The sequence below is a fragment of the Thalassophryne amazonica genome, chromosome 3, assembly GCF_902500255.1.
Source record: "Thalassophryne amazonica chromosome 3, fThaAma1.1, whole genome shotgun sequence".
Taxonomy (NCBI): domain Eukaryota; kingdom Metazoa; phylum Chordata; class Actinopteri; order Batrachoidiformes; family Batrachoididae; genus Thalassophryne; species Thalassophryne amazonica.
The window spans coordinates 63,589,667-63,601,754 of NC_047105.1; the positions used below are offsets into that span (position 1 = coordinate 63,589,667).

At 39.7% G+C, this 12,088-nt stretch overlaps 1 protein-coding gene across 1 annotated transcript; it reads right to left on the reverse strand.

Annotated features, from left to right (window-relative positions):
* Nucleotides 1-1,729: 1,729 nt before the first annotated feature.
* On the reverse strand, nt 1,730-3,766 carry LOC117507779 (transmembrane protein 82-like). Its single transcript, XM_034167585.1, has 4 exons — nt 3,741-3,766; nt 2,711-2,903; nt 2,208-2,625; nt 1,730-2,122 (listed from the first exon to the last, which is right to left on the reverse strand). Exons 1-4 carry the CDS (start codon nt 3,764-3,766, stop codon nt 1,875-1,877), a joined length of 885 nt encoding a protein of 294 aa, XP_034023476.1. The 3' UTR covers nt 1,730-1,874.
* Nucleotides 3,767-12,088: the final 8,322 nt, after the last annotated feature.

Genomic DNA, 12,088 nt, shown 5'->3' on the forward strand with positions numbered 1-12,088 from the left:
GTTGCAGGCATCCATTTCAAAATGAGCAAATATTTGCACAAAAACAATCAAGTTTATCAGTTTGAACAATACATATCTTGTCTTTGTGGTGTATTCAATTGAATATAGGCTGAAGAGGATTTGCAAATCGGGCAGCACGGTGGCTTAGTGGTTAGCACTGTTGCCTCACAGTGAGAAGGTCATGGGTTCAATTCCCGTGGCCTTTCTGTGTGGAGTTTGCATGTTCTCCCCGTGTTTGCGTGGGTTTCCTCCGGGTGCTCCGGTTTCCTCCCACATCCAAAGACATGCGGGTTAGGTGGATTGGAATCTTTAAAATTGTCCGTAGGTGTGTGTGTGGGTGAGTCTGTGTTTGTTTGTCTATTTGTGGCCCTGCGACAGACTGGTGTCCTGTCCTGGGTGTACCCCACCTCGCGCTCTATGACTGCTGGGATAGGCTCCAGCCCCCCGCGACCCTTAATTGGACTAAGTGGTAGAAGATGGATGGATGGATGGATTTGCAAATCATTGTATTCTGTTTTTATTTACATTTTACACAACGTCCCAACTTCATTGGAATTGGAGTTGTATTTAAAATCTAAATCAAGACCTGTGAGGATGTGTCTTCTGCTAGATAAAAGGTCACTGTTCATTTTGCCACTTGTTTTCATGAATTTTTTCACGAATTTTTTCACTTAAAGCCGAGTTAAAGTGGAAAACATTTACATAAAAACACACTTCATCACAATTGATGGTCCTCATGTTACAACTGATAATGTAAAAGTAAATGCGAGCTCTTACATGCTGAAAAGTTACACATTTAAAACCCCTGAGAGCAGTCGGTGTACACATGACAAAAATATGCAGTTACAATAATCCTTTTATTCTTGGTAATATTTCATATTTGTGTATGAAGTCCACCAGGAAGCATCAGCAGCTGTCGGATGGTAATTTAGGCGTGCGTTCTTATGTTCTCTGACTGAATGTTGACCTCTCTGGATACTTGCTCAGGCTTGTGTCTTCTTCTTCCTGAATATTGCACAAGACAGTGAAACATCATGTCTTATTTTCAGACTTTTCATCTTGAGAAATTACCATAATACCATCCCCCTATATTCAAATTAAGGCCAAAACAAGTTACAGTTCTTAGTCCACTCTAGTGGATCAACACTTCCTGAGAATCTGTTTATGTTTGCTACATCTGAATCATTATTTAAAAAAAGTACATATATCATGCTTTTAAGTCAAGTATATCAAAGTGCTTTACAACAAACACTAATGCTGACTGTATTTACTTAATCTAGTTATGTCAGCTGGTTATGTCATCTTAAATGGGTAAGATAATATACATACAATAAATTGTAGCAATTTGTTTCAGTTTACTTTCCCATTTAAGCAATCAAGTTCTGTAGGTCCGATAGACATAACTAGAATAAATGAATATAGTATTTCAATGTTAAAAAATGAGTGTTAAAACACATTAAAACATACAAGAAGTCAAAGCTGAAATTCCTAGTTATGGTCAGAACTCTAGTAGTTAACAGTATGCTAACAGCATAGCATAACAGTGAAATTAAATATCATGGCTAACAGATGAAGAGATGCTACATAAACAGAGAATAACAGTGGACCTAGAACCAAACCCTGAGATACCCATATTTCACAATGGAAAATTTCGACTTGATGTATTTTTTTTTTTAAATAATGAATTCAAATTAAACACACACACTGCAAACTCAACCATGACACCTGCTTGTTGAGTTGAATCTTCACCCAAATTTGATGGCCCAAGCCCCACTCTTTTACCAAGTTTCACTAAAATTGGTTCATATGTTTTTGCATGATCCTGGCTAACAATACAACAAATCAACAAACAGGTGCTGGTAATCTCCTACACTTCATGACAGAGTTAATGAATGTAGTAAATAAGTTATTGAGGAAATTAAATATATCTGATGGACCTTCAGTGTGGGCTGCAGCAGGTCCCGACAGGGCAGCAAACAGACTGCTTCTCCCAGGAAACTGATGAGGATTTGAAAAACATCGGACCAGTAGCCCATCAACAGCATGAGCACCAATAAGGCTCCCAGTCGCAGCACTACGGAGTTTAACAGAGCATCTGCCACGGTCTGCCGATCCTGCTCTTCTGTGTGAAATGAAGAAAGCCGGTTTTAACAATTGTGACAGCCTTTTTGTCTACACAAATTCTGCATAAAAGAGGCTTTCATCACCTTGCATATAGACCACAAGCATAGCATAACATAATGTCAGAGGAGTCCAAAACTTCAAAGCATCCTTCTGGGAGAGGAAGTGGTCACAAACTGTAGCGGTGCCGGCCACAGTTGCTACAGTAAAGGCCAAGACAACCACTTTTTGAAGTGAAGCCAGTATAGTGTGTCCGGAGGTCAGGAGGGTGATACACTTCCCACAGTAGCGCTGTGAGCTATGCAAGGGGTAGAGTCTGGCTGCATGGTTCCACAGACTATGGCAGTAATCTGCCAGTGCCCAGCTGAGTGCAGCTGCTAGAAACAAGCTGAGGGAACTATGTGGAGCCCCCTCATGGAGGAAAATAAGAGTGCAGGTGAGGCCACAACCCAAAGAGAACTGGCACTGGATCAGAAGCAGATGTGGACCTCTGCTGGTGGCATCCTACGGTCAGATAGATTAAAGGAGCAGAGATAAATACAATGAAACAGTTTCGTGTCAGCTGCTTTGCTCGAGCGAATTATCTCACCAGTCTTGGTGAAGCCCAGGAAGAAACAGCCCTAAGGACAAACTCCAGCACAATCAGAGAGGACACCCGCGAACCCACCAGAGACAGTATGACAGTCAGGCACCAGAACTGGAGCGCTGTTTTCCAGCTGTAGTTCAGAGGACTGACAGGAAAACCTGATCTGTGATTTCTTCCATTTTCTGTTTGAGAATCACTGTTTGGAAAGAACAATTAGTCAATTCAGTAAGTATTTGGAAAGTAACATGCTTTCTTGATTTGTATCTGTACACCACCATAATAGTTAAAATAAATAAAATCATATGTGCTGATAGTGCAAACTTCACTTTAATACAAGGGGTTTAACAAAATATGGCATTAACTACTTAAGAATTATGACCAAATATACATAGTAGCTCCATTTTTGGAGCTCATGAGTAACTGGACAAACTATAAGGATTATTTTAATACAATCCTCACTTTTGGGCAGTGTGGTGGCTTTGTGTTTAGCACTGTTGCCTCATAGTGAGAAGGTCCCAGATTAGCTTTCAACCTGGTCCTTTCTGTGTGGAGTTTGCATGTCCTCCCCATATTTACATGGGCCTCCTCCCACTTCCAAAGACATGCAGGTCAGGTGAATTGGAAACTGTTTTGCACTAAATTGATTGTAGGTGTGAGTGGGTGTGTGAATGCTTCTGTCTCTATGTGGCCCTGCGATAGACTGGTGGCCTGTCCAAGGTACCCCACCTCTTGCCCAATGACCACCACAATACATAGGCTCCATAAATTGGAATTAGGGGATATAGAATATTCATTCATTCATTTTCTATACCTGCTTACTCCAATCAAGGGTCACAGGGGCTGGAGCTCATCCTAGCTGTCCCAGGGTATAAGGCCGGGGTACACCCTGGACATGATGCCAGCTTATCGCCGGCCCACAGGGTATAGAATATAAATGAATGAATCATCACTTTTTCAGACAGTTTTCTTTAAACATGTCAGGGGATGATAACTGAATATTTTGAAGTCACTGAATACTTCTTAGCTCTCTGACTCTGTATCTGTGGATGAGACTGACATAGCTGCAAAAAGTGAAATATGCCTGTTGCATCACTAGTGGTAGGATCGACAAGGATTTTCTGAAAAAGGCATGAAATTTCAGCTACATTTTGCCAAAAGGCACACAGGAGACTTGAGTCTACATTTGATATTTTTCTTGTATAAAATCCTTTTCTGCTGCACTCCACCATGAAGCTGTGACCAGTTAACGACAATGTTACACCATTCCCATTTACCCTAATCACATCCACAGAAGCCTGGATGTCTGGATGGCTTGGTGGTTTCCCTCACTAGTCCCCTTCTTGCATGAACATTCAGATTTTGAGAAGTGAAATAAATGAAGTCCATGACATCTTCAGTAAATGGTAAATGGACTGCGATTTTCCATCTGCATCACTCAAAGCGCTTTACAAATAATGCCTCACATTCACCCCAGTGTCAGGGTGCTGCCGTACAAGGCGCTCACTACACACTGGGAGCAATAGGGGATTAAAAACCTTGCCCCTTGCTTAGTGATTTTCAGTTAGGCTGCGATTTGAACCGAGGATTTTCTGGTCTCAAGCCCAATGCCTTAACCACTAGACCATCACCTCAGTGACTTGGTAATGTTCATGTATCCATCCTCTGGCTCTAAAAGTGATGATATGAACAAGGACACTTACAGTAGTGTTCAGAATAATAGTAGTGCTATGTGACTAAAAAGATTAATCCAGGTTTTGAGTATATTTCTTATTATTACATGGGAAATAAGGTACCAGTAGATTCAGTAGATTCTCACAAATCCAACAAGACCAAGCATTCATGATATGCACACTCTTAAGGCTATGAAATTGGGCTATTAGTAAAAAGAAGTAGAAAAGGGGGTGTTCACAAAAATACAACCCCTGGCAAAAATTATGGAATCACCGGCCTCGGAGGATGTTCATTCAGTTGCTTAATTTTGTAGAAAAAAAGCAGATCACAGACATGACACAAAACTAAAGTCATTTCAAATGGCAACTTTCTGGCTTTAAGAAACACTATAAGAAATCAAGAAAAAAAGATTGTGGCAGTCAGTAACGGTTACTTTTTTAGACCAAGCAGAGGAAAAAAATATGGAATCACTCAATTCTGAGGAAAAAATTATGGAATCACCCTGTAAATTTTCATCCCCAAAACTAACACCTGCATCATATCAGATCTGCTCGTTAATCTGCATCTAAAAAGGAGTGAACACACCTTGGAGAGCTGTTGCACCAAGTGGACTGACATGAATCATGGCTCCAACACGAGAGATGTCAATTGAAACAAAGGAGAGGATTATCAAACTCTTAAAAGAGAGTAAATCATCACGCAATGTTGCAAAAGATGTTGGTTGTTCACAGTCAGCTGTGTCTAAACTCTGGACCAAATACAAACAACATGGGAAGGTTGTTAAAGGCAAACATACTGGTAGACCAAGGAAGACATCAAAGCGTCAAGACAGAAAACCTAAAGCAATATGTCTCAAAAATCGAAAAACGTACAACAAAACAAATGAGGAACGAATGGGAGGAAACTGGAGTCAACGTCTCTGACCGAACTGTAAGAAACCGCCTAAAGGAAATGGGATTTACATACAGAAAAGCTAAACGAAAGGCATCATTAACACCTAAACAGAAAAAAACAAGGTTACAATGGGCTAAGGAAAAGTAATTGTGGACTGTGGATGACTGGATGAAAGACATATTCAGTGATGAATCTCGAATCTGCATTGGGCAAGGTGATGATGCTGGAACTTTTGTTTGGTGCCTTTCCAATGAGATTTATAAAGATGACTGCCTGAAGAGAACATGTAAATTTCCACAGTCATTGATGATATGGGGCTGCATGTCAGGTAAAGGCACTGGGGAGATGGCTGTCATTACATCATCAATAAATGCACAAGTTTATGTTGATATTTTGGACAATTGAAAGGATGTTTGGGGATGATGAAATCATTTTTCAAGATGATAATGCATCTTGCCATAGAGCAAAAACTGCAAAAACATTCCTTGCAAAAAGACACATAGGGTCAATGTCATGGCATAGGATCAATGTCAATGAGCAGATCTGATTTGATGCAGGTGTTAATTTGGGGGATGAAAATTTACAGGGTGATTCCATAATTTTTTCCTCAGAATTGAGTGATTCCATATTTTTTTCCTCTGCTTGGTCTAAAAAAGTAACCGTTACTGACTGCCACAATCTTTTTTTCTTGATTTCTTATAGTGTTTCTTAAAGCCAGAAAGTTGCCATTTGAAATGACTTTAGTTTTGTGTCATGTCTGTGATCTGCTTTTTTTCTACAAAATTAAACAACTGAATGAGCATCCTCCGAGGCCGGTGATTCCATAATTTTTGCCAGGGGTTGTAGTAGTGTGGCATTCAGTTAGTGAATTCGTCAATTTTGTGGAACAAACAGGTGTGAATCAGGTGTCCCCTATGTAAGGATGAAGCCAGCACCTGTTGAACATGCTTTTCTCTTTGAAAGCCTGAGGAAAATGGGATGTTCAAGACATTGTTCAGAAGAACAGCGTAGTTTGATTAAAAAGTTGATTGGAAAGGGCAAAACTTATACGCAGGTGCAAAAAATTATAGGCTGTTCATCTACAATGATCTCCAGTGCTTTAAAATGGACAAAAAAACCCAGAGACACGTGGAAGAAAATGGAAAACAACCATCAAAATGGATAGAAGAATAACCAGAATGGCAAAGGCTCACCCACTGATCAGCTCCAGGATGATCAAAGACAGTCTGGACTTACCTGTAAGTGCTGCGACAGAAGACGCCCGTGTGAAGCTAATTTATTTGCAAGAATCCCCCGCAAAAGGACGACCCCCAAACTCTGAATTCAAGCCACAGTTCACAGTGAAGACAGTGAAGCATGGAGGTGCAAGCATCATGATATGGGCATGTTTCTCCTACTATGGTGTTGGGCCTATATATCGCATACCAGGTATCATGGATCAGTTTGGATATGTCAAAATACTTGAAGAGGTCATGTTGCCTTATGCTGAAGAGGACATGCCCTTGAAATGGGTGTTACAACAAGACAATGATCCTAAGCACACTAGTAAACCAGCAAAATCTTGGTTCCAAACCAACAAAATTAATGCCTCGCAGATGTGAAGAAATCATTAAAATCTGTGGTTATACAACTAAATACTAGTTTAGTGATTCACAGGATTGCTAAAAAGCAGTTTGAACGTAATAGTTTTGAGTTTGTAGCATCAACAGCAGATGCTACTATTATTGTGAACACCGTTTCTGTGTAGGCTCTCAGTTGTCCAGGTGGTTTCCATAGTAGAGAAGCTTGAATCTTCGACTGGACTGGGTTGCTTGACGTGAGGACGTTTCGCTTCAAATCACAGAAGCTTCCTCAGCTAAAATTCTTGCTCTGGTAGTCTGATTCTGTCTTGACTCTTGTAGAGAAGAATAAACCAGAAGCCAACAAAAGCTGGAGTTCATCTCCACCTGAAAGACACTAACCACACGTTTGAGGACAAGGAAGTTAAAATCTTAGCCAGAGAAGAAATGGTTTGAGAGAGGTGTCAAGGAAGCATTCTTTGTAAAACAGTTGAAACCCAGCCTTAACCGTGGAGCGGGTCTCAGACACGCTTTGTCCCCTGTTTACAATGTGGTACTCAGGTCAAAGCAGTTTCAGTCTTTTGTTCATGGTAATGAGTCATTCACATCATCAGGAGAGAGTCGTCAAGGGAGCCATCAGGGGAGGCTTCCATCCTGTCATTAGGAGAGTGCCAACTAGAGCACAATAGGTGCTAATTAGAGCTATTGTTTAGTCACTAGCCTATAGCAGTCAGCCTCTCGGTAGGTGGGGTCTGGTTAGGTTAAAAAACTCCGGCTTTTGTGGCTTCTGGTTTATTCTTCTCTACAAGAGTCAAGACAGAAGTCAGACTACCAGAGCAAGAATTTTAGCTGAGGAAGCTTCTGTGATTTGAAGGGAAACGTCCTCACGTCAAGCAACCCAGTCCAGTCGAAGATTCAAGCTTCTCTACTATTGTGAACACCCCCTTTTCTACTTTTTTTTTTTTTTACTAATAGCCCAATTTCATAGCCTTAAGAGTGTGCATATCATGAATGCTTGGTCTTGTTGGATTTGTGAGAATCTACTGAATCTACTGGTACCTTGTTTCCCATGTACAACCCCTGACAAAAATTATGGAATCACCGGCCTCGGAGGATGTTCATTCAGTTGTTTAATTTTGTAGAAAAAAAGCAGATCACAGACATTACACAAAACTAAAGTCATTTCAAATAGCAACTTTCTGGCTTTAAGAAACACTATAAGAAATCAGGAAAAAAAAAATTGTGGCAGTTAGTAACGGTTACTTTTTTAGACCAAGCAGAGGGAAAAAAATATGGAATCACTCAATTCTGAGGAAAAAATTATGGAATCATGAAAAACAAAAGAACGCTCCAACACATCACTAGTATTTTGTTGCACCACCTCTGGCTTTTATAACAGCTTGCAGTCTCTGAGGCATAGACTTAATGAGTGACAAACAGTACTCTTCATCAATCTGGCTCCAACTTTCTCAGACTGCTGTTGCCAGATCAGCTTTGCAGGTTGGAGCCTTGTCATGGACCATTTTCTTCAACTTCCACCAAAGATTTTCAATTGGATTAAGATCCGGACTATTTGCAGGCCATGACATTGACCCTATGTGTCTTTTTGCAAGGAATGTTTTCACAGTTTTTGCTCTATGGCAAGATGCATTATCATCTTGAAAAAGTGTCCAAAATATCAACGTAAACTTGTGCATTTATTGATGATGTAATGACAGCCATCTCCCCAGTGCCTTTACCTGACATGCAGCCCCATATCATCAATGACTGTGGAAATTTACATGTTCTCTTCAGGCAGTCATCTTTATAAATCTCATTGGAACGGCACCAAACAAAAGTTCCAGCATCATCACCTTGCCCAATGCAGATTCGAGATTCATCACTGAATATGACTTTCATCCAGTCATCCACAGTCCACGATTGCTTTTCCTTAGCCCGTTGTAACCTTGTTTTTTTCTGTTTAGGTGTTAATGACGGCTTTCATTTAGCTTTTTTGTATGTAAATCCCATTTCCTTTAGGCAGTTTCTTACACTTCGGTCACAGACGTTGACTCCAGTTTCCTCCAGTTTCCTCCCATTCATTCCTCATTTGTTTTGTTGTGCATTTTCGATTTTTGAGACATATTGCTTTAAGTTTTCTGTCTTGACACTTTGATGTCTTCCTTGGTCTACCACTATGTTTGCCTTTAACAACCTTCCCATGGTGTTTGTATTTGGTCCAGAGTTTAGACACAGCTGACTGTGAACAACCGACATCTTTTGCAACATTGCGTGATGATTTACCCTCTTTTAAGAGTTTGATAATCCTCTCCTTTGTTACAATTGACATTTCTCGTGTTGGAGCCATGATTTATGTCAGTCCACTTGGTGCAACAGCTCTCCAAGGTGTGATCACTCCTTTTTAGATACAGACTAACGAGCAGATCTGATTTGATGCAGGTGTTAGTTTTGGGGATGAAAATTTACAGGGTGATTCCATAATTTATTCCTCAGAATTGAGTGATTCCATATTTTTTTCCCTCTGCTTCGTCTAAAAAAGTAACCGTTACTGCCACAATTTTTTTTCCTGATTTCTTAAAGCCAGAAAGTTGCCATTTGAAATGACTTTAGTTTTGTGTCATGTCTGTGATCTGCTTTTTTTCTACAAAATTAAAAAACTGAATGAACATTCTCCAAGGCCGGTGAGTCCATAATTTTTGCCAGGGGTTGTATACTCAAAACCTGGATTAATCTTTTTAGTCACATAGCACTACTATTGTTCTGAACACTACTGTATAGTTTTCCATATGGGCTCTGAAAATAGAGGTACTATGTGGTAAATGACAGTAATTCCTAAATGGTTAATGCAATATTTTTGTTAAACCCCTTGAATTAAAGCTGGAAGTCTACACTACAAGCACATACTGATTGTTTTATTTCAACTCCATTGTGGGGATGTACAGACACAAAATTACAAAAATTGTGCCCCTGTTAAAATAATGGACCTGAGTGTACATTACCACTGATCTGCAAATAAAAATGTACATTTCATTATTCCCCTTTGCGAATAAACTCACCTGCACTTTTGAAGAAACAAATAAATTCTGATCAGAGTGTAGAGCACAGATATTCCACAGGCAGCCACAAGACCTTCAAAACAAAAAGGACAATCCTGTGATGTTGCAAAAGCAATGATTTATTTTAAAGTGTGTGTGTATATATATATATTTCATGCTGCTTGAAAGTCTGAACTCCTTGAGCTTTTACATGTTTGAAATTTTGCAGGACATAATCACTACATCACAAATGAAACGAAATAGCTTTATAGTGGAGCAGCGCAGAGAAGAATTTTCTTTCAACATAACAGATCAAATCTAAGCTCGCACCTTCAATGTGCTGTATGGTAAAATGTAGCTGAACTTCCAAGCATATATATATATATATATATATAAACTTGCACTGTGAACAGTTTATCCAGTTGCAGCCAAAGAAGCCTAAAAGTCTTCTGGGTTGTCTGGGTGTGTTGGTGGCTTTACTCACTCCTCGCCTTCTTGCACAGTCACTCAGTTTTTGGGAACTGTCTGCTCCACACATATTTACTATAGAGTAAAATACACACCGTTTGTATTTCTTTATACCCGATGTAAATAAAGTCCAAGATATAATCAAGCATCTTGGAAATGTTCATGTATCCACAGCTGACTTGTCTGAAGAAGACTGGATGTAAAAGTGACAGTTTATATGTGTTGTACTAAAGGGGGCACTTACTTATTCACACATCACTTTAGCTTTTAGATTTTTATTTTAATTCACGATGTAGAGATTACTTTTAACTGCGAGTGTAAAGAGCATAATTTTAGACATTTTTACATAAAAAGCCTGAATTTTAAACTGTCAAGCAGCTCTCTCTCTCTCTCTCTATATATATATATATATATATATTCAGCTGTAAAAATGTGTTTAACTCACCTTGAAAAAAGCAATCAAATGGGGCTGAATAAAAAAAAATCCATTCAGAAGTTCCCAGGATCCAAGAGAAAAGGTAGAACATATTTCTTCTGGTTTATTTTCTATATTTCAACACGTTTAAACAAAAAACAATACTACAATCTCTCACTCATTTTGTCTTGATTTGAAAATAATCAGAAATTCCAGTAGACCATAAGTCAGTCATTGTAAAAACAAACCTGTGCTGAAGATTTGAAGTTGACTTCATTCCCTCCAGCCGATCACCTCTGAGTGCATGCCATGTTTAAGTTCCAAGGGTCAAATGTAAATTGATTTGGTTGTGACACTAATCATGACCGGATGAAAGAGTCTTAAAGTCCACTGATTAGTGTCACAAAGCAATCAGACATCTTTTACATGAGTCACTGTAAAGACCATACAATCACTTATGGAAAGTGGGGGAAAGCATTTAATACAAAAACATTATCATCAACTACTTTTCAAAGGCTTAACATACAAGTTGTTCAATTTTCATGAAATTAAAACTTGGCATCACAACATAACTTGGTACAAATAACACAGAAGGCAATTATGTACAATAATAATATGAATGTGCATTGCAGCAAGTAAACATACATTGTACAGTGCATCTAGAAAGTATTCACAGCGCTTCACTTTTTTCCACATTTTATGTTACAGCCTTATTCCAAAATGGATGAAATTCATTTTTTCCTCAAAATTGTACACACAATACCCCATAATGACCAGGGTTGGGTCAGTGCTTAATTTGTAAAGTTGGAGGTCCCGGAGCGCAGAGGATGGGTGGCTCGGGTGCAGAAAAAAAAAAAAAAGGGAGGGGGGGCTTACGCTGTGAGCCACACCGAAAATAAACTGGGCATGTATAGTAGGCCCAATAACACTAGTCACACCAAATCCGGATAAAGTACAAATTCCAGTGGTCCCTCGTTTATCGCGGGAGTCCGCAAAGTATATAGCGCTATTTTTACACTTATTATAGATGTTTTAAGGCTGTAAAACCCCTCACTATGCACTTTTCTCAAACAAGCATTAACATTTTCTGACTTTTCTCTCTTGTGTAAACACTCTTTTTTCTTCTGTGCAAGAAGATTATAAACAGACACACGCAGAACACAATGCGCGTGCTCTCCCTTCACTCACTGCCTCCGGGGGTACGGATGCGGGACCCGCAAAGAAGTCCTCTCTCGGTGGCCACGGAGCTCTGCAGCTACGGTCAACATCCGGATCAAAACAGCGAGCGTAGCCTCTGGACCTGCTGCCAGATTTGGCGCAATTCCGCACAGCAGACAGG

Excerpts from the sequence above, each read along its gene's own strand:
- LOC117507779 (XM_034167585.1), bottom strand. The coding sequence starts at position 3,766 with ATGTCAGTCTCATCCACAGATACAGA. Across the intron at positions 2,626-2,710 it reads CCTGGGCTTCACCAAGACTG|GATGCCACCAGCAGAGGTCC; the intron begins GTGAGATAATTC and ends ATCTGACCGTAG. Across the intron at positions 2,123-2,207 it reads GCTTGTGGTCTATATGCAAG|AAGAGCAGGATCGGCAGACC; the intron begins GTGATGAAAGCC and ends CATTTCACACAG.